Source organism: Oncorhynchus masou, chromosome 9 (genome assembly GCF_036934945.1).
Source record: "Oncorhynchus masou masou isolate Uvic2021 chromosome 9, UVic_Omas_1.1, whole genome shotgun sequence".
Classification (NCBI taxonomy): Eukaryota; Metazoa; Chordata; class Actinopteri; order Salmoniformes; family Salmonidae; genus Oncorhynchus; species Oncorhynchus masou.
The window spans coordinates 18,370,654-18,394,182 of record NC_088220.1 but is presented as its reverse complement, the minus strand read 5'-3'; the positions used below and the strand labels follow the sequence as shown (position 1 = coordinate 18,394,182).

The window sequence follows — 23,529 nt, the reverse complement described above, 5'->3', positions numbered from 1 at the left end:
TGCCACCCCCGTGCTTCTCAGTTGGGTTGGTGTTCTTCGGCTTGCAAGCCTCTCCCTTTTTCCTCCAAACATAACGATGGTCATTATGGCCAAACAGTTCTATTTTTGTTTAATCAGACCAGAGGACATTTCTCCAAAAAGTATGATCTTTGTCCCCATGTGCAGTTGCAAACCGTAGTCTGGCTTTTTATGGAGGTTTTGGAGCAGTGGCTTTTTCCTTGCTGAGTGGCCTTTCAGGTTATGTCAATATAGGACTCGTTTTACTGTGGATATAGATACTTTTGTACCTGTTTCCTCCCGCATCTTCACAAGGTTCTTTGAGGTTGTTCTGGGATTGATTTGCACTTTTCGCACCAAAGCATGTTCATCTCTAGGAGACAGACCACGTCTCCTTCCTGAGCGGTATGATGGCTGCATGGTCCCATGGTGTTTACACTTGCGTACTATTGTTTGTACAAATGAACGTGCTAACTTCAGGTGTTTGTAAATTGCTCCCAAGGATGAACCAGACTTGTGGAGGTCTACAATTGGTTTTCTGAGGTCTTGGCTGATTTATTTAGATTTTCCCATGATCTCAAGCAAAGAGGCACAGAGTTTGAAGGTAGGCCTTGAAAAACATCCACAGATACACTTCCAATTAACTCAAATGATGTTAATTCGCCTATCAGAAGCTTCTAAAGCCATGAAATAATTTTCTGGATTTTTCCAAGCTGTTTAAAGGCACAGTCAATTTAGTGTATGTGTCAAGATTGTTTAGAGATGGATTGGACCAAGGTGCAGTGTGGTGGGCGTACATTTTACTTTTATTTAAATGACACCGAAAATCAACAAAATACAAAAATGAACGTAAAGCTACATGCAGTGCAGAAAGCAACTACTCACAAACAAAAGGCTGCCTAAGTATGATCACCAATCAGAGACAATGATAGACAGCTGCCTCTGATTGGGAACCATACTCGGCCAACAAAGAAATTGAAAAACTAGATTGCCCACCCAAATCGCATCCCGACCTAACCAAATAGAGAAATAAAAAGTCTCTCTAAAGTCAGGGCGTGACAGTATGTAAACTTCTAACGCACTGGAATTGTGATACAGTAAATTATAAGTGAAATAATATGCCTGTAAACAATTGTTGGGAAAATGACATGGGTCATGCACAAAGTAGATGTCCTAACCGACTTTTCAAAACTATAGAATGTTAATTAACAAGAAATTTGTGGAGTGGTTGAAAAATGAGTTTTAATGACTCCAAGCTAAGTGTATGTAAACTTCTGACTTCAGCTGTATCTTTAGAGCTTAATTCAGGAGAAGGTAACTCTGTAAACAACTTATTCCGTGCTGCCCCAAATTCCAAATTAGTTAATTGTTACATGATTCATTTAATTGAGTAGCAATTAAACATTGTTAGTGGATTGAATCAATAAAAGTCATCAGATTAGTGAAAGTCATGTCCCAACACAATAAAATAAATAAAATACTACATAACTCTAATTTTTAATACCATTAGGCCTATGAAAGTGAACCAACAAAAAACTCCACCAGGCAAACCAAACAATGGAATCTAAACGTTTGACATATCTACCACTGATTTCTGTACTCCTAAATCAAACCAAATCAAAGCCTATTTATTATTACGCAGATTTGCTGATGTTACAGCAGATGCAGCAAAATGATTATGCTTCTAGCTCCAACAGTAAGTAATATCTAGCAATACAATAACAATACACACAATACAAAAGTTTTAAAATACCAGTGACTAACCAGGGCCCAGATTTTTCTTATGCGAAAACTTAAGAAGCTTATGCAAAAACTTAAGAAGCTTATGCAAAAACTTAAGAAGCTTATTCTTATGCAAAAAAATAAGAAGTTCGTAAGTGCAATTCCTCAACATCTTAAGATTTCGTGATTTTCTTATGAACTTCTCAAATATCTTCTTGTGAATCTTATTAAGTTGTTTGATGCTAGGCAACCAGTTTAACAAGCTATCTCGCTAGAAATGGAAATCATGTTAGCATATTTCTGACTGAGATTACTGTTCTAAAACATGTTCTGGGTTTACAATAATCAATATTGAAACTTTCAGATGAAGTTTGTGTGAATTAAACATGTTCAATTGCTTTTATGATCTTATTCTCTCACTGCCCAGAGTTTAAAACAAGGGTTTAGCTATCATGGAATTAAGAACAAATCTAATAACTTTATTTTCTAGAATCACATTTTTTCTTAACTCTATGCTTAAGGAGAAAGAAATGATAAATAGCGCAAGAACATTTCCAATAACCTTTTTGAGGAATGTAAACTTTGCTTAACTTTAGTCATAAGTCGATAGTTAAGGAAAAAATGGTAGTTAAGAAGAAATGTCTTAAGAATGTTTTGTGAATCTGGGCCCAGGTTTCCATCCAACTGTTTTAAGTGAGTAAAGTACATTTCGGATAATACAGGCCTGATGGAAACAGAAAATTTGTTGGTTAACTTTCCAAATGTCGACAAAACTAATTCTGCTCGACAAGATGGGATCCTTTTGTGTCAGTAAAAGTAATTATGCGAGAAATATTGATATAATAACAATCACATCGAAGTAAGAGTCACAAGATGACATGTGTGGTCCTCCCACTATGACTCTGTCGGGAAAGCGAGCAGTTTATTAGGCTACAGATGAAATCAATTATGATCTTGCACTTTTATCCAGAATAGTCTCATAATGTAGGCCATAAACGCACTTTATCTGCAAGCTGTTGGCTAGAGCGTACGTGCCAATACCAGTGGGCACACTCGCTATATAACATTTAAAAACAAATGAAAATGTGATGGAAACCCATTTGTATTATTTATTCGGTACATGGGAATTTAATCACAAAAGGTATTGTTATGTGCACTACGTCATCATGTACACAATTTTATCAGCAACAAGTCAATATGATGGAAACATTTCTGGTGAGAAAAGGCACATGTTTTTATGCATATTTGAAATTATTCACATGAAAATCTGTCGCCAATTGGATGGAAACCTAGCTACTGTAATGAATTCCTCTCAAATGTAGGCTATACCAAAGGTATCGGAGAAAGAACAACATAGATAGTATCAAAGAATAACATAGATAGTATCAAAGAATAACATAGATGAATCAAATAATCATTTAGATAGTATCAAAGAATAACATAGATAGGTACTACTGTATGTTGTCTGTTTTGCTTCCAGAGTCAGTGTTAGTGGTTGAGAGGTGTTTATTTGTATGAGTATGGCGCGAGCTGTTTGATTCCTGAATGCATGACCAGGTATCAGTAGGATGGCTGCCAAGCATCAGTAAGTCAATCACTTCTGCTTAGTTTAACTGAACTGTTTTATTGATCCTCTAGCTCTTTGATGTCCTGCAACAGATGGTCTTGCATCAAGAGTAAAACAGCATAAGGATATATCCATTCATTAAATCTTGGCGAAACTTTTCAACTTCTCTGGAAAAACTTTTAATGAATGGAGCTCAAAAGCGCAGGGTTGGGGTCAATTCCATTCCAATTCAAATTCTCTGCAATGCTTTTCAATTATGAAAATTTTGAATTTGAATTGGAGATTGGTTCACTTTTTGAGTTGACTGGAATTTAAATGGAATTGACCCTAACACTGCAAAATACTTTTCTCTATCCATGGTAACTAATAAATATATCCTATAACATATTATACAAAGTGTAAAATGGATGGCTACATTTCAGCTATCAGGCATCCAGGCCCATGTGATGCAGTAGCCAACTATCAGATTGACTGAATCTCATAACAAATTAATTGAACTTGGCCTGGACATTCTCATACATGAGATCCCATTGAGTACAGCTATAGGACCAGTGTTGTGGAGTAGTGAGTTACATGTGGTTCAACTAGTAATGTAATTACATTTTTTGCTGTAGCTTGGTGGCAGTTGAACTAAATTCAAATCTTGGTAGTATTTTCAGTAGTTAATTACTGTTTTGCCATATAGCGATGTAACTAACTACTTGAACTACACACTACTTTCTTTTGAGAAAATAAAATATGGGTGAAGTAGACAACAATTTCCTTTAGTTTTCAGCATCAGACTGGCCTAATTCTCATTTGAAACATAGTTTTTGTGTTTAATATGCCAAATTACACATTCTCTTAACATCTGACTCCAGTGATCTACCCTTTTCTATTCTATGACATTTCCGATTTTCATATGCTAATTTTTCACAAAGTAGTTTGGATTTTTCAGAGTAACTTTAGTTGATTAAACTATGTTTTTCTTAATGGTAGCTTTAGTTTAGCTCAACTTCTTCCAGTGTGAAGTAATTGGTAGCTTGGTAAACTATATTTTCAGAGTAGCTTCCCCAACACTGTATAGGGCACACATGTAGGCTACACATGCAGAACTGATCATTTTCAAAATGGTCAACCTATACTTATATAATCTAAGGTGTGTCAACTGTATCTCTCTGGTTTGGGGGTTGGGGTGCAACACTAAAAAGTAAGATACATTTTTGCTGAACTTGTGCTCTTATTTAAAGTGAATGAAACATCACGTATCATGTGAAGTGTTTATTTATGCCAATGTAACTGCACAGCACACAATTGGCATAAGTGCAGCAAAGATTGAAAATAAAACTAATGTAGAAAATGTGCAATGAAGCCAGCAAACTGCAAGGTACTGTATTATGTCCATACACTATCAAACAGTTCTATAACCATAGGCTATAATGCATTGATCTTTAACATATGATGGTACATAGGCTACACATTTTAGAATAGATAACTGTACATCACTTCCAAATTGTTTCCATACAAGCGTGCATAGAGACAGTTATAGCATGTATTAGCCTACAACTGTGTAATGTGTATTTTTAAGAACATTCTGAGTAATTAAATATAGCCTTCTAAATTAATGTACTCTAGTTTAAATACACATGAGATGTGGAACCACATAATTCATTATTCAAGAAATTATCCAAACTATCCAAAGCTTCAAGATGCCACTCCCTGATAAAATACTCTTAAACTCTCCATATAGCTTTGAAATGACTTGCAATACTGTACCTTCCATTTATATATTTTAGTTTTAAGTTAGATGTTAGTTTAGTTAAAAGTTAGATGTTAGTGTGCTGCCAGACACTTACTTTTAGCGATTCCAGGCTGGACAGAAATGTCCAATCGGGACAGCAGCTCTTATTGGAGAATGTAGCACACCCCCAACCACGTGCTGCTCTGACGTCCACCGAAGAAGAAAATGTGGGATTTTAGAATACGTTTTTTAAAATATTTATATATGCAGGAGACAGGAGGGGAGGGAACAGGGCATCATGTATTGTTGTGAGAGCTCAGTTATCAGCGACATACAGGTATGTTAAAGTCAGTGAACAGTCAGGTGAACAAAAAATACATGGGCCTTCTGATGGAAACGTCAATTTAAAGCGGCAATCAGTAGTTGGAACAATAACAAATCACTCCTGTTGTGGTAAAAAGCTGAGGGATGGGGCTGGAGAAATGAAACCACTCTCAAATGTATAGACACCTATGGATGCAAGGACTGACCATCCGTGATAGCACAATTATAGTTTTAACCATGTTTTGATGGTATATAGTGTTTGTTTACATGTACTTTGTTTACAAACATTGGAGTAGCATAAACTTTTATTGTGGGTTGTGACAGTTTTAGTAAGCTCATGAGGCATTTATTTCTAAGTTATTTTCTTCAAGAATCAATGGGTACAAATCATTAATTTATGTCCAAAAATGTATGTAGCAATTACAGATTCACCCATTAAACCTGGGCATACCTAACAACAGGTTTACATTAACATTACAATAGCCGACAATTTATTCCAAGTCGATTGTGATTATAGCCTTATTTTTATTCGTTGAAACTTTTTGTTGCGATATATGAAACGATGGGCTTTAGGACCACGCAGAGCAATATTCATAGGCTGCACCGCTGGAGGAAGAAGACCATGGCTGAGTATCGCTGAGTATTTAATGCGTAAAATGCGACAGGAAATAATACTAATCCGCCAATTTAGTGTAGTGTAATATTGTTGCCTGTTCAGTTGCAGTCATCTTGGCTGTTATGTTCCACAGTGATGGAGCACATCCGACTGCCTAAGGTAAACCGTATTCCGCACTAATGACTAATGCAATTGTCAATTTATTCCACCCGGCCTCGATGTTTCAGATTTACACTTTGTATTTGCCTCCTAGCCCGTAGCAACTGTTATAAATACATATTGTTTTACATTAAATATCAGTAAGACTGGAACCACTATAAAAGACATGATTTGTTATAATAAGGGAAAGGGGACTGTCAAATGTGGCCACGTATGCTGTAGTTGCCGTTCACCCCACAGTGTTACTTACCTATGCTGCTGACTGGCCAACATTTTATCAGTGTGTAATAACAATTTAATATTGCATGTAATCTGATATTTTATTGATCATGAGAAACTCAAATGTCGTCGCCTATGTCGGCAAACCACATATACTTTATTTCTTTACAGTGTTCAAAACAATAATTATTGTAGTCCTATTAAAATTATTATATATTACATATTAAAGAGATAGGTCTATGTTATGCATGTTCCATTTCTCCATAGTGTGTTTATTTTACTCCATCTGTCCTTTCCCAGGTTGAGAAAGTCAGACTGATTGACAAAATCTCCTCCAAAAGAGCCTCGGTAGGCACTTTGTACCTGACAGCCACTCACACCATCTTTGTGGAGAATGAGACTGAGATCCGTACAGAAACATGGGTAGGCAGCTCCAGTCTGATACGATATTTGATATAACCTTCTGCAACAATACGTAATGAAATGTGGAAGTCCCAGTCCTGCATCATTTTGGTTTATGCAATACAATAGTATCACATTGGCAGCACTAATGTTCCTATCCCCACTCATAGAAGCTAACTACCTTTAGCTGCTATTGAGCACAGTAGCTTCTGAGCGGGGGAGTTTTGATAAGCGCCTGCTCTAAACCTGTACATGCATCGCTTGTGGTACGGTTTTGGAAACAAGGAAGTGTCTTTCATATCGGTGAGAAATCATTTATTTAAAAAAACGGAAGGTTAAATAACTACACACATTAATAGGGCTATGTTTAAGGTTCCCACACCGCCATATTTCCATGTTAGGGATTTTATTGGGGGGGAGGGGGGATGCATGCTGGTCCAACTCAAGGTGTCATTAAACCAAAATGCAACCCACTCCCCAACATAAAAAATATTTTCACATAACCCTCCCCTTGTACTGTAAAATAAATTGAACACCCTGACCCCTCATATAATTAACTCAAAATAATGTTTTATGACCACACATAACAATAAGTGTAGCAACCCTGTATTTATTAACATGGATATCTACTTTGATTTTGTGGCACAGTCAATGTCACGCAGGGATATGTACGGCCCAGAAGGTTAAGGGTTCGCCGAAAACCTGTTTCATTACTTCACTATCAGAGCCGGTTGTGGACAATGATCAGCTAGCCTCTTACACCTATGGTGGCGCTATTTCATTTTTGGAAGAAAAACGTTCCCGTTTTAAACAAGATATTTTGTCACAAAAAGATGCTCGACTATGCATATAATTGCTACTGTTCGAAAGAAAACACTCTGACGTGTCCAGAAATACAAATATCTTCTCTGTGCGTGCCCTTTAACGTGAGCTTCAGGCAAAACCAAGATGACTTGGCATCCAGGAAATGACAAGGATTTTTGAGGCTCTGTCTTTCATGATCTCCTTATATGGCTGTGAACGCAAGAGGAATGAGTCTGCCCTTTCTGTCGTTTCCCCAAGGTGTCTGCAGCATTGTGACGTATTTGTAGGCAGATCATTGGAAGATTGACCATAAGAGACCACATTTACCACGTGTCCGCCCGGTGTCCTGCGCCGAAATTGGTGCGCAAAAGTCACCTGCCAGTATTTTTCCATGGGGCACAGAGAGAGAAGCAAGCTTCCATGAACTGCATGTCAATGAAGAGATATGTGAAAAAACACCTTGAGGATTGATTCCAAACAACGTTTGCCATGTTTCGGTCGATATTATGTAGTTAATCCGGAAAAAGTTTGACGTTGTAGGTGACTGCATTTTCGGTTCGTTTCGGTAGCCAGGCGCAATGTAGAAAATGGAACGATTTCTCCTACACACAGACGCTTTCAGGAAACACTGCGCATCTGGTATGTGGCTGGGAGTCTCCTCATTGAAAACATCAGAAGCTCTTCAAAGGTAAATGATTTTATTTATTTGGTTATCTGGCTTTTGTGAAAATGTTGCGTGCTACATGCTACACAAAATGCTATGCTAGCTTAGCATACTCTTACACAAATTAGTCAATTTCTATGGTTCAAAAGCATATTTTGAAAATCTGAGATGACAGTGTTGTTAAGAAAAGGCTAAGCTTGAGAGCAAACGCATTATTTTAATTTTATTTGCGATTTTCAGAAATCGTTAACGTTGCGTTATGCTAATGAGCCTGAGGCTTAGTCACAATCCCGGATCCGGGATGGGGAGTTTCAAGAGGCTAGGAAGAAATTTGATTTTCAACAATTTGATGCCATATTTGTAATTTATAATAAATATATGCAACACATTTTCCACCAACAGATTTCTGTGCCAATGCACCACACAACCAATAAAAAAAACGTATTGACATGTTTTGCGTTTTCAACACCACAATAAATAGGTTGTTCATCTGGACAAACAAAAAACACATCCCTCCCTACCCTGTAGGTCTATCCAGTATGGAAGGCTTGGTTTGACAATCTCTGACTGTCATTCAACTTTTTGGTGTTTTATAACAGTCTCTTTCCATTCACCAAATTGCCTCTGCACAGTTTGGATTGATTGATTTATTTGATTTGTCAGTTAAAAAAATACATACATTACCAGTCAAAAGTTTGGACACACCTACTCATTCCAGGGTTTCTCTTTATTGTTACTATTTACTACAATGTAGAATAATAGTGAAGACATCAAAACTATGAAATAACACATGCGGAATCATGTAATAACCAAATAAGTGTTAAACAAATGAAAATATATTTTATATTTGAGATTCTTCAAAGTAGCCACCCTTGATGACAGCTTTACACACTCTTGGCATTATCTCAACCAGCTTCATGAGTTAGTCACCTGGAATGCATTTCAATTAACAGGTGTGCCTTGTTAAACGTTAATCTGTGGAATTTCTTTCCTTATTAATGCATTTGAGCCAATCAGTTGTGTTGTGACAAGGTAGGGGTGGTATACAGAATATAGCTCTATTTGGTTAGAGACCAAGTCCATATTATGGCAAGAACAGCTCAAATAAGCAAAGAGAAACGACAGTCCATCATTACATTAAGTCATGAAGGTCAGTCAATTCAGAAAATGTCAAGAACTTTTAAAGTTTCTTCAAGTGCAGTTGCAAAAACCATCAAGCGCTATGATGAAACTCTCATGAGGACCGCCACAGGAAAGGAAGACTCAGAATTACCTCTGCTGCAGAGGATAAGTTCATTAGAGTTCACTGCACCTCAGATTGCAGCCCAAATAAATGCTTCACAGAGTTCAAGTAATAGACACATCTCAACATCAACTGTTTAGAGGAGACTGCCTGAATCAGCCTTCATGGTCGAATTGCTGAAAAGATACAACTACTCAAGGACACCAATAATAATAAAATACTTTATTGTGCCAAGAAACATAGCAATTGACATTAGATCTGCGGAAATCTCTACTTTGGTCTGATGAGTCCAAATTTGAGATTTTTGGTTCCAACCACCGTGTCTTTGTGAGACGCAGAGTAGGTGAACGGACAATCTCGGCATCTGTGGTTCCCACCGTGAAGCATGGAAGAAGAGGTGTGATGGTGTGGGGGTGCTTTGCTGGTGACACTGTCAGTGATTTATTTAGAATTTAAAGCACATTTAGCCAGCATGGCTACCACAGCATACGCCATCCCATTTGGTTTTCTCTTAGTGGGATTATCATTTATTTTTCAACAGGACAATGACTTGAAACACCCCTCCAGGCTGTGTAAGGACTATTTGAACAGGAAGGAGAGTGATGGAGTGCTGCATTAGATGACCTGGCCTCCACTATCACCCGACCTCAACCCAATTGAGAGGGTTTGGGATCAGTTGGACCACAGAGTGAAGGAAAAGCAGCCAACAAGTGCTCAGCATATGTGGGAACTCCTTCAAAACTGTTGGAAAAGCATTCCTCGTGAAGCTGGTTGAGAGAATGCCAAGAGTGCGCAAAGCTGTCATTAAGGCAAAGGGTGGCTACTTTGAAGAATCTCAAATAAAAATATAACACTTGACACTATTTTGGGTACTACATGATTCCATATGCGGCCTCACAACCGCAGACCACATGAAACCACGCCGGGCCAGGACCTCCACATCCAGCTTCTTCACCTGCGGGATCGTCTGAGACCAGCTACCCGGACAGCTGATGAAACTGATGAGTATTTCTGTCTGTAATACAGCCCTCTTTTGGGGAAAAACTCATTCTGACTAGCTGGGCCTGGCTCCCCAATGGATGGGCCTGGTTCCCAGACCCACCCATGGCTGCGCCCCTGCCCAGTCATGTGAAATCCATACATTAGGGCCTAATGTTTAAAGAACTGGTTTCGATTAATAAATAGGCTTACAATAATAACAATGATATATAATCATGTTAAAATAAATTATTATAAATACATGTAAGTTTCAAAATTGCATTCTACCTGAATAGGGAATTGCACAGAAACCTGCATTACATTCCCATGTGCAGAATAAAAAATACAGTACAAGTTAAATGGGTTACCATCACATTTTCAACTCTAGGTGTACTGATGGTTTTGTCACAAAAAAATGTTGTGTATGTAGAGCGAATGTTCCCACTCTGGTATTGGCACGTGCAGTCTCGCCAACAGGTTGCGGATACAGTGCAGGTATAGCCTACTACATGATGAGGTCATTATGGACTCAAGTGTGATATTATTTGTCAAATGGCAGCCAAGCATCAATCATCATGTCACCAGAATAAGAACATCAATATTTATTGAAAGGAGAATCAACCGCATGACTGTGCACTTTCACCACCCTGTGAAGTTCATCATAACTTGTTGCTTCTGTAGCCTTATAAACTGCATGCTTTCCCATGATGTAGTGACATTTTTTATCAGACATGTAGACTACTTTACTCACATAAAAAGGCTGGATGGAAAGTTTTGTGCATAAGGGAAGTACCAAAACACCTTGATATATGGGAGGAGCATGTAGGCAGATGAGGAAATGTGTCTAGGATGGAAGAAATTATATCGTAAAAGCTCTAAAAGAGTGAATGGAAATCTGGAAAAAACACACATCCCTCCCCTGTGACCAATAAAAACATACTACCCTCCCCTGTGACCAATAAAAAACATACTACCCTCCCCTGTGACCAATAAAAACCACACTACCCTCCCCTGTGACCAATAAAAACCATACTACCCTCCCCTGTGACCAATCAAACCATACTACCCTCCCCTGTGACAAATAAAAACCATACTACCCTCCCCTGTGACCAATAAAAAACATACTACCCTCCCCTGTGACCAATAAAAACCACACTACCCTCCCCTGTGACCAATAAAAACCACACTACCCTCCCCTGTGACCAATAAAAAACATACTACCCTCCCCTGTGACCAATAAAAACCACACTACCCTCCCCTGTGACCAATAAAAACCATATTACCCTCCCCTGTGACCAATAAAAAACATACTACCCTCCCCTGTGACCAATAAAAACCACACTACCCTCCCCTGTGACCAATAAAAACCACACTACCCTCCCCTGTGACCAATAAAAACCATATTACCCTCCCCTGTGACCAATAAAAAACATACTACCCTCCCCTGTGACCAATAAAAACTACATTACCCTCCCCTGTGACCAATAAAAACCATACTACCCTCCCCTGTGACCAATAAAAACTACATTACCCTCCCCTGTGACCAATAAAAACCATATTACCCTCCCCTGTGACCAATAAAAACCATATTACCCTCCCCTGTGACCAATAAAAACCACACTACCCTCCCCTGTGACCAATAAAAACCATACTACCCTCCCTGTGACCAATAAAAACCATACTACCCTCCCCTGTGACCAATAAAAACCATACTACCCTCCCCTGTGACCAATAAAAACCATACAACCCTCCCCTGTGACCAATAAAAACCATACTACCCTCCCCTGTGACCAATAAAAACCACACTACCCTCCCCTGTGACCAATAAAAAACATGACTACCCCCCCTGTGACCAATAAAAACCATACTACCCTCCCCTGTGACCAATAAAAACCATACTACCCTCCCCTGTGACCAATAAAAACCATACTACCCTCCCCTGTGACCAATAAAAACCATACTACCCTCCCCTGTGACCAATAAAAACCATACTACCCTCCCCTGTGACCAATAAAAAAACACACTACCCTCCCCTGTGACCAATAAAAACCATACTACCCTCCCCTGTGACCAATAAAAACCATACTACCCTCCCCTGTGACCAATAAAAACCACACTACCCTCCCCTGTGACCAATAAAAACCATACTACCCTCCCCTGTGACCAATAAAAACCATACTACCCTCCCCTGTGACCAATAAAAACCATACTACCCTCCCCTGTGACCAATAAAAACCATACTACCCTCCCCTGTGACCAATAAAAAACAAACTACCCTCCCCTGTGACCAATAAAAACCACACTACTACCCTCCCCTGTGACCCCAATGTGACCAAAAAACCATACTACCCTCCCCTGTGACCAATACCCTCCCCTGTGACCATAAAAAAAACACACTACCCTCCCCTGTGACCAATAAAAAACACACTACCCTCCCCTGTGACCAATAGAAAAACACACTACCCTCCCCTGTGACCAATAAAAACACACTACCCTCCCCTGTGACCAATAAAAAAACACACAACCCTCCCCTGTGCCCAATAAAAACACACTACCCTCCCCTGTGACCAATAAAAAACATACTACCCTCCCCTGTGACCAATAGAAAAACACACTACCCTCCCCTGTGACCAATAGAAAAACATACTACCCTCCCATGTGACCAATAAAAACACACTACCCTCCCCTGTGACCAATAGAAAAACACACTACCCTCCCCTGTGACCAATAAAAACACACTACCCTCCCCTGTGACCAATAAAAAACACACTACCCTCCCCTGTGACCAATAAAAACATACTACCCTCCCCTGTGACCAATAAAAAAACACACTACCCTCCCCTGTGACCAATAAAAAACATACTACCCTCCCCTGTGACCAATAAAAAACATACTACCCTCCCCTGTGACCAATAGAAAAACACACTACCCTCCCCTGTGACCAATAAAAACCACACTACCCTCCCCTGTGACCAATAAAAACTACACTACCCTCCCCTGTGACCAATAAAAACCATACTACCCTCCCCTGTGACCAATAAAAACCATACTACCCTCCCCTGTGACCAATAGAAAACATACTACCCTCCCCTGTGACCAATAAAAAACATACTACCCTCCCCTGTGACCAATAAAAAACACACTACCCTCCCCTGTGACCAATAAAAACCATACTACCCTCCCCTGTGACCAATAAAAACCATACTACCCTCCCCTGTGACCAATAAAAACCATACTACCCTCCCCTGTGACCAATAAAAACACATACTACCCTCCCCTGTGACCAATAAAAACCATACTACCCTCCCCTGTGACCAATAAAAACCATACTACCCTCCCTGTGACCAATAAAAACCATACTACCCTCCCCTGTGACCAATAGAAAAACACACTACCCTCCCCTGTGACCAATAAAAACCATACTACCCTCCCCTGTGACCAATAAAAACCATATTACCCTCCCCTGTGACCAATAAAAACCATACTACCCTCCCCTGTGACCAATAAAAACCACACTACCCTCCCCTGTGACCAATAGAAAAACACACTACCCTCCCCTGTGACCAATAAAAACCATACTACCCTCCCCTGTGACCAATAAAAAAACACACTACCCTCCCCCAAAAAACCAAAAAAAAGCCACAACCCTCCCCTGTGATTTAAAAACATACTACCCTCCCCTGTGACCAATAGAAAAAACACTGACCCTCTGTGACCCTAAAAAGCTTGTTTCCCAGAAAACAGACAGAAACAGAGTGGACTACCCTCCCCTGTGACCAATAGCTACCCTCTGTGTCAATAAAAACACACTACCCTGTGTAAATAAAAAACGTACACCATAAAATAAAAACACAATACTGTTGGCTGTAATGAAAACACACTACGGTTCAAACAGTGTACGGTGAGTGTATATTTTGCATTTGTGCAATTATCTTGTTGTGATATGAAAGTAGAGGGCTTTATGTTTCTAGAACCATACCACAATTGAGAATCGATTCACGATTAGAAGGAGTATTTGGCTGTTTTGACTTCCAGAGCCACTTTGCCCTTTAAACAGAACATCTAAGGTCCTTGGACAAAAAGTCCAGTATTGGGCAATATTGTGCCTTGAAAATATGAAAGGGGTTACTGAGCCTTGTGTTCTCTGCTGTCTTCACCCCTCTAGGTTCTGCACAGTTTAGTGTGCAGTGTGGAGAAACAAGCTACAACCACCACAGGAAGTCCTCTGCTTGTCCACTGTAAGAACTACCAGGCCCTCCGGTTTATCATCCCCCAGGAAAGGGACTGCCATGATGTGCACGTCTCCCTGCTGCGCCTCTCCCGACCAGGTGCACGCTGACATGGACATTACCATAACGCTATCTTGTTTTGTTCCATAATGATATCTTGTTTTGTTCAATAATGATATCTTGTTGTGTTCCATAACAATAACTTGTTTTGTTCCATAACGATATCTTGTTTTGTTCCATAATGATATCTTGTTTTGTTCCATAACGATATCTTGTTTTGTTCCATAATGATATCTTGTTTTGTTCCATAATGATATCTTGTTTTGTTCCATAGCGATATCTTGTCTTGTTCCATAACGATATCTTGTTTTACTCCATAACCACATATTGTTTTGTTCCATAAATAAATCTTGTAGTGTTGTGTTACATGACGTTATGTAAACGTGAGTGCTACATGATCTTTTCCCATCAATCAACTGCTGATCATACCCCCCTCTCTACCTGAAAGAACCTTGCTATGTCAGTGTTGTTATTACTGTTGTGTTTTGTCTTGCAGAGCGATATGAGGAGCTGTATTGCTTTTCCTTTCATGCTAACAGTGACAAGGAGGTGAGAGGACAGGCCTGGGATTTTCTCAGCCTCAAGGCTGAGTACAGTAGAATGGGCGTTCCCAACCACCTCTGGATTCTATCCACAGTTAACTGCGACTACAAGGTCTGTACGCAAGATGCACATATTACCCTACAAAGAGACCAATTGGCCATTTTTTTAGGATCTAGTTGGTGTCTCAACTTACTGTTGAAAGTTAGAATAGTAGAATACACAAGGTGAAATTTCTAAATTTGGTTGTGCATCAAAAAAAATTGTCTTCTTATGTCAGTCACTGACAGTCGCTCAATTAGCTCAGGTCAGTTAGCATTTGTTAGATTGATAAGTTAGTTTAGCCAGCTATCGAAACTTGTAGTAATCATGGTAGATTTACGGACCGGGTAGTCCACATTGATTTTGTAAGTCACTCTCACTCAGATATCATATTAAAGATGCACTCTCAAACTTTTGTATAATTTCAGCCAGTAGTTTTCAAAGTGGTGCTCACGGCCAAAATGGGTCCCTGTTTTTTGTGTGCTATGTCATCCAATTGCTGTCCAACTAAATTTTGCTTAGGGCATCCAAAAGGTTAGGGACGACTCTGTTTGCACCCACGAGCCACTGCGGCCCCTCGTGATGAGTTTAGATGTTTTGTGGCCCCCATCCCCATCAAAGTTGCCCATCTCTTGCCTAGATAGTATTTTGACTATGTACAAACCGTATCACTGCATGAATGGTGATTTTTTTTGGTCATTTTCCAACAGGTGAGTGACACTTATCCTGCTGAGCTGTATGTGCCAAAATCAGCCACCCACCCAGTCATTGTTGGGAGTTCCAAATTCCGAAGCCGAGGTCGATTTCCAACGTTGTCATACTACTGCAAAGAAAACCACGTGAGTCTTGACAGATCTCTCAAAACAACAGGCCATGCATATTTTTATATATTTTATTTTACGGATATATATATATATATATATTGTCACTGAAATACTGTTGGCAAAAAAAATAAAGGGAACACTTAAACAACACAATGTAACTCCAAGTCAATCACACTTCTGTGAAATCAAACTGTCCACTTAGGAAGCAACACTGATTGACACTGCCAGAGCCCTGCAAAATGACCTCCAGCAGGCCACAAATGTGCATGTGTCTGCTCAAACGGTCAGAAACAGACTCCATGAGGGTGGTATGATATTGGGCTCGACATCCACAGGTGGGGGTTGTGTTCTCAGCCCAACACCTAGTGCAGGATGTTTGGCATTTGCCAGAGAGCACCAAGATTGCTTGTCCACTGTAAGAACTGGCGCCCTGTGCTCTTTCCAGATGAAAGCAGGTTCACACTGAGCACATGTGACAGACGTGACAGTCTGGAGACGACCGTGTGAACGTTCTGGACTGCCCATAACATCCTCCAGCATGACTGGTTTGACGGTGGGTCAGTCATGGTGTGGGTCCATGGCATTTCTTTGGGGAGCAGCACAGCCCTCCATGTGTTCGCATAATGAGGTAGCCTGACTGCCATTAGGTACCGAGATGAGATCCATCAGACCCCTTGTTGAGACCATATGCTGGTGCGGTTGATATCCTGGTTGTTCCTAATGCAAGACAATGCTAGACCTCATGGCTGTTTTGTGTCAGCAGTTCCTACAAGAGGAAGGCATTGATGCTATGGACTGGCCCGTCGGTTCCCCAGACCTGAATCCAATTGAGCACATCTGGGACATCATGTCTCGCTCCATCCACGTTGCACCACAGACTGTCCAGGAGTTGGCGGATGCTTTAATCCAGGTCTGGGAGGAGATCCCTCAGGAGACCATCTACCACCTCATCAAGAGCATGTCCAGGCGTTGTCAGGGAGGTCATTACAGGTGTTTTGGAGGCACACACACTACTGAGCCTCATTTTGACTTGTTTTAAGGACATTACATCAAAGTTGGATCAGCCTGTAGTGTGGTTTTCCACTTTAATTTTGAGTGTGACTCCAAATCCAGACCTCCATGGGTTGATAAATTTGATTTCCATTGATAATTTTTGTGTGATTTTGTTGTCAGCACATTCAACTATGTAAAGAAAAAAATATTTAATAAGAATATTTCATTCATTCAGATCTAGGATGTGTTATTTAGTGCTCCCTTTATTTTTTTGAGCAGTGTATATAAATACATTGTCTCAACGTCAACAGTGAAGAGGCGACTCCGGGATGCTGGCCTTCTAGGCAGAGTTCCTCTGGCCATTGCCTGTGTTCTTTTGCCCATCTTAATCTTTTCTTCTTATTGGCCAGTCTGAGATATGGCTTTTTCTTTTCAACTCTGCCTAGAAGGCCATCATCCCGGAGTCGCCTCTTCGCTGTTGACATTGAGACTGGTATTATTTAATGAAGCTGTCAGTTGAGGACTTGTGAGGCGTCTGTTTATCAAACTAGACACTCTAATGTACTTGTCCTCTTGCTCAGTTGTGCACTGGGGCCTCCCACTCCTCTTTCTATTCTGGTTAGGGCCAGTTTGCGCTGTTCTGTGAAGGGAGTACTTCACAGCGTTGTACGAGATCTTCAGTTTCTTGGCAATGTCTCGCATGGAATAGCCTTCATTTCCCAGAACAAGAATAGACTGACGGGTTTCAGAAGAAAGTGCTTTATTTCTGGCCCTTTTGAGCCTGTAATCGAACCCACAAATGCTGATGCTCCAGATACTTAGCTAGTCTAAAGAAGGCCAGTTTTATTGCTTCTTTATTCAGAACAACAGTTTTCAACTGTGCTAATATAATTGCAAAAGGGTTTTCTAATGATCAATTAGCCTTTTAAAATGAAAAACTTGGATTAGCTAAAACAACGTGCCATTGGAACACAGAAGTGATGGTTGCTGATAATGGGCCTCTGTACGCCTATGTAGATATTCCATTAAAAATCAGCGGTTTCCAGCTTCAATAGTCATTTACAACATCTACACTGTTTTTCTGATCAATTTGATGTTATTTTAATGGACAAAAAATGGGCTTTTCTTTCAAAAACAAGGACATTTCTAAGTGACCCCAAACCTTTGAACGGTAGTGTATATTTATACAAAATTCTACCCAATTCTGTGAAGTGCTGCTGGAATATTCCTATTTTATTTTTGTTGAACTCTATTTAACCAGGAAATGTCAGGTGTGGCTCAGTTGGTAGTGCATGGTGCTTGCAACACCAGGGTTGTGTGTTCGATTCCCAAGGGGGACCATGACAGAAAAGCATGAAAATATATGCACTCACTACTGTAAGTCGCTCTTGATAACAGTGTCTGCTAAAATGGCTAAATTGTTCATTTGACCCTTGTGGTTACAATCTCCATGCTGTTGATAACTCTTGTACATCAGAAGTACTTAGTAATTCCAAGTCATGTTATTTCATTGGAGACCTTGTTCTGCTGGTCAGTGGCCTTTGCTCATCCCAGTGTGTGAGTGAGTCTGGGATGAGCAAGCATATCCCCTGGCCATACTGAGCAGGAGCCCATCTCTGCTTTTGGAACTATTATAATACTTTCTTAGCCAGGCCCATTGCTCCCCAGGGAGGCCATCGACCACTCCTTAACCAGGCCCATTGCTTGTGATAAGCTTCAGGTCATGCTTTTAGTCGTATGCAGTGGAGGCTACTCAGGCTAATAATAATAGCTGGAACGGAGCAAATGGAATGGCATCAAAAACATGGAAACCATATGTTTGATATATTCTATACCATTCCGCTCCAGAAATTACCACGACACCATCCTTCCCGATGAAGGTGCCACCAACCTCCTAGCAGTGTATATGGCTGTGATAAGGTTCAGGCCAGGTTCCTAGCAGTATCTATGAATATGATGTGATAAGGTTCAGGTCAGGCTCGTAGCAGTATATATGGCTGTGATAAGGTTCCAGAAAATGATGTTATGGCTTTAGAAGCTTCTGATAGGCTACTTGAATTATACATAATTCATTGACAGTGTCACCAGCAAAGCACCATCACACCTCCATGCTTCACACATGTGGAGTTCATCCGTTCACCTACTCTGCGCAGACTCTGGGGCCTTTCAAAAGAGGTGTGTATATACAGTTTACATACACTTAGGTTGGAGTCATTAAAACTAGTTTTTCAACCACTCCACAAATTTCTTGATAAGAAACTATAGTTTTGGCATGTCGGTTAGGACTTCTACTTTGTGCATGACCCAAGTAATTTTTCCAACAATTGTTTACAGACAGATTATTTCACTTGTAATTCACTGTATCACAATTCCAGTGGGTCAGAAGTTTACATACACTAAGTTGACTGTGCCTTTAACTTCTCATGGCTGCAGAGGCAGTATTGAGTAGCTTGGATGAAAGGTGCCCAGAGTAAGCGGCCTGCTCCTCAGTCCCAGTTGCTAATATATGCATAGTATTATTAGTATTGGATAGAAAACATTCTGAAGTTTATAAAACCGTTTGAATGATGTCTGTGAGTATAACAGAACTCATATGGCAGGCAAAAACCCCAAAGCCCCTATTGAATACACAGTGGGATATTGGTTATGTTGCACTTACTAAGGCTTCCACTAGATGTCAACCGTCTTTAGAAACTTGTTTGAGGATTCTACTTTGAAGTGGGACCGAATGAGAAGGGAATGAGTAAGGTCTGCCATGAGCTGACCATGCTCTGACCATGCACGTTCACATGAGAGGGAGCTCTGTTCCATTGCACTTCTGAAGACAATGGAATTCTCCGGTTGGAACATTATTGACGTTTTATGTTAAAAACATCCTAAAGAATGATTCCATACATCTTTTGACATGTTTCTACAGACAGGAACGGAACTTTTTGTGTGGGCTTGTTTTTCTGTTTATGGTGTGTGAATATTTTGTGGATTCCATTTTTCCAAACAGTTTCGTCCTGTTTGTTGGACTGGGTCTTTATGCGCCCTTGTGTGTGTGTGGCATGACCGTCTCTCTGTTTTTTGGAAATGAAAGATCCACATCTTTGAACTACCCTGCTCTCTGCGCCTGACTCCTCCACCCACTACCTCTAGAAGCCGTTACAGAAGCCCGCACCAACCATGGAGCAGTGTTGAGCAAGAGGAGCAGCGACCACCCCTCTTCCATCGATGGAGGAGCGAGTCCTCCATCACACAACCATCCTCCATCAGATCGGTTCGGCGATGGACCTGATGATGGAGAGGATGGAGTGATAGGAGTGGTCTCCCGACATCCACCCCAGCTCCCCCACAGACGACGCAACCCACTCTTCCAACGCCATCTTCTGGTCCCGGCCATGTTCGACCACCCTCCGGAGGGCCGAGCGGCAGGTGAGCGACTGTTTCACCTCAGCCAGGAGACAAGGAGCGCGCAAGACTTCTCCTTGGAGTTCTGGACCTTGGCTGCTGGTGTGGGGTGGAATGACAGGGCCCTGAGGGACCACTACCGATGCAGCCTCCGGGAGGACGTCCGCAGGGAGCGAGTTTGTCGGGACACCACACTCTCCCTCGACGAGCTTATAGACATGTCGATCCGACTGGACAACCTGCTAGCTGCCCGCGGGCATTCAGAGGGGGTCCTGTCAGTTCCACCTCCCAGCCCTCCCGCTCCAACTCCGATGGAGTTGGGAGAAGCTGCATCTAGGGGGACCGGGGGAGGAGGCTCCTCCTGCACCTACTGCGGCCAGAGAGGACACACTTCGGACCGGTGCTGGAGGAGTCCGTCTGGGAGTTGAGATGGCAGGCGGAACACTTCTCGGCCACCCCAGGTGTCGCGCCCGTGTTGGCGCATCCAGACCCTTCGTTAGCATTCATAGTGGAAGTGGATGCATCCAAGGCTGGGGTTGGAGCCGTGCTGTCACTGCGCTCGGGCATGCCACCGAAGCTTCGCCCCTGCGCTTTCTTTTCTAAGAAGCTGGGTCCGGCTGAGCGGAACTATGATGTGGGGGACTGGGAGTTGCTAGCTATGGTAAAAGCCCTGAAGGTGGGCCATGTTCTTTACCCGATTTAGATTTACGATCTCTTATAGACCAGGTTCCCTCAACACTAAGGCCGACGCGTTGTCCCGTCTCTATGACACTGAGGACCGGTCCATCGATCCTACTCCCATCCTTCCAGCTTCTAGGCTGGTGGCTCCGGTGGTATGGGAGGTGGACGCGGACATCAAGCGGGCGTTGCGATTGGAACCTGTGCCTTCACAGTGTCCGACCGGTCTCAGGTACGTGCCGCTTTGTGTCCGGGATCAATTGATTCGGTGGGCTCACACACTACCTTCTTCAGGTCATCATGGGATTGCGAGGACAGTGCGGGGTCTTAGGGGGAAATACTGGTGGCCCACCTTAGCCAAGGATGTGAGGCTCTATGTCTCCTCCTGTTTGGTGTGTGCCCAGAGTAAGGCTCCTAGGCACCTGCCTAGAGGGAAGTTACAGCCCCTCCTGGTTCCACAATGGCCCTGGTCTCATCTATCGGTGGACTTTCTTACTGATCTTCCCCCATCTCAGGGGAACACTACCATTCTGGTCGTTGTGGATCGGTTCTCTAAGTCCTGACGTCTCCTCCCATTGCCTGGTCTCCCCCTGGCCCTACAGACTGCAGAGGCTCTATTTACCCACGTCTTCCAGGCACTACGGGGTGCCAGAGGACATTGTATCTGATCGAGGTCCCCAGTTCACGTCCCGTGTTTGGAGGGCGTTTATGGAGCGTCTGGGGGTCTCGGTCAGCCTGACCTCTGGTTATCACCCCGAGAGTAATGGGCAGGTGGGAGAGTGAACCAGGAAGTGGGTAGGTTTCTGCGGTCATATTGCCAGGACCGGCCAGGAGAATGGGCGAGGTACGTCCCATAGGCGGAGTTGGCCCAGAACTCACTCCGTCACTCCTCCACGAACATGTCGCCATTCTAATGCATGCTGGGCTACCAGCCGGTCCTGGCTCCGTGGCATCAGAGTCAGACCGAAGCTCCTGCGGTGGAGGAGTGGCTACAGCGCTCTAGGGAGACCTGGCGGGCAGTCCAGGATGCTCTCAAGCAGGCTGGTGGACGGCAGAAGAAGAGCGCTGACCACCACTGCAGTGAGGCCCCTTGTTCGCACCTGGGGACAGGGTCTGGCTCTCGACCCAAAACCTGCACCCCGCCTGCCCTGCCGGAAGCTGGGGCCGCAGTGTGTGGGGCCATTTAAAGTCCTGAGGAGGATAAACGAAGTGTGTTATAGATTACAACTTCCCTCTTACTATTGCATTAACCCGTCGTTTCATGTGTCTCTCCTCAGGCCGGTGGTAGCTGATCCCCTACAAGAAGGTGAGGTGCCGGAGGTCCCTCCACCCCCTCTGGACATCGAGGGGTCCCCGGCGTACACGGTACAAGCTATTCTGGTCTCGAGACGCCGGGTGAGGGGCCTGCAGTACCTCGTGGTCTGGGAGGGGTACGGTCCGGAGGAGAGGTGCTGGGTACCGGTGGGGGACATTTTTCCTCTTGAAGGACTTCCACCGCCTCCACCCGGATCGCCCTGCACCTCGCTCTCTGGTTCGCCCTCGAGGCCGGGGTCGCGCGTCAGGGGGGGGGTACTGTCACGAATCCCGCCGAAGATGGTGCCTCTTCCTGTTTCGGGCGGCGCTCGGCGGTCGTCGTCCCCGGGCTACTAGCTGCCACCGATTCACTTTTCTGTTTCATTTAGTTGTGTCTGATTAGTTGCACCTGTTTCGTGTTTAGGTTTTGGTTGTGGGCTATTTAAACCCGGTAGGCCCGTCGGCTTTTGTGTGGGCTTGTTTTTCTGTTTATGGTGTGTGAATATTTTGTGGATTCCATTTTTCCGAACAGTTTCGTCCTGTTTGTTGGTCTGGGTCTTTATGCGCCCTTGTGTGTGTGGCGTGACCGTCTCTCTGTTGTTTGGAAATAAAAAATCCACATTTTGAACTACCCTGCTCTCTGGCCCCTACTCCACCACTACCACATATCTACAGTACTGAATCCATGTGTATGTTTAGTGCGTATGTTATCGTGTGTGTGTGTATGCATGTGTCTGTGCCCATGTTTGTGTTGCTTCACAGTCCCCGCTGTTCCATAAGGTGTTTTTTTAATCTGTTTTTTAAATCCAATTTTACTGATTTCGTCAGTTACTTGATGTGGAATAGAGTTCCATGTAGTCATGGCTCTATGTAGTACTGTGTGCCTCCCATAGTCTGTTCTGGACTTGGGGACTGTGAAGAGACCTATTGTGGCATGTCTTGTGGGGTATGCATGGGTGTCCAAGCTGTGTGCCAGTAGTTTAGACAGACAGCTCGGTGCATTCAACATGTCAATACCTCTCATAAATAAAAGTAGTGATGAAGTTAATCTCTCCTCCACTT

The 23,529-nt window shown here is 42.4% G+C and overlaps 1 protein-coding gene across 2 annotated transcripts in view; it reads left to right on the top strand.

The window, feature by feature from the left end:
• Positions 1-5,922: 5,922 nt before the first annotated feature.
• mtmr7a (myotubularin related protein 7a) overlaps positions 5,923-23,529 on the top strand; it is a 30,332-nt gene continuing 12,725 nt past the window's right edge. For both annotated transcript variants that reach the window (XM_064973373.1, XM_064973375.1), the window contains exons 1-5: positions 5,923-6,105; positions 6,625-6,747; positions 14,581-14,743; positions 15,201-15,358; positions 15,997-16,125. In XM_064973373.1, coding sequence (XP_064829445.1) covers positions 6,082-6,105; positions 6,625-6,747; positions 14,581-14,743; positions 15,201-15,358; positions 15,997-16,125 — 597 coding nt within the window. In that variant the 5' untranslated portion in view covers positions 5,923-6,081. The remainder of the gene's footprint in view (positions 6,106-6,624; positions 6,748-14,580; positions 14,744-15,200; positions 15,359-15,996; positions 16,126-23,529) is intronic.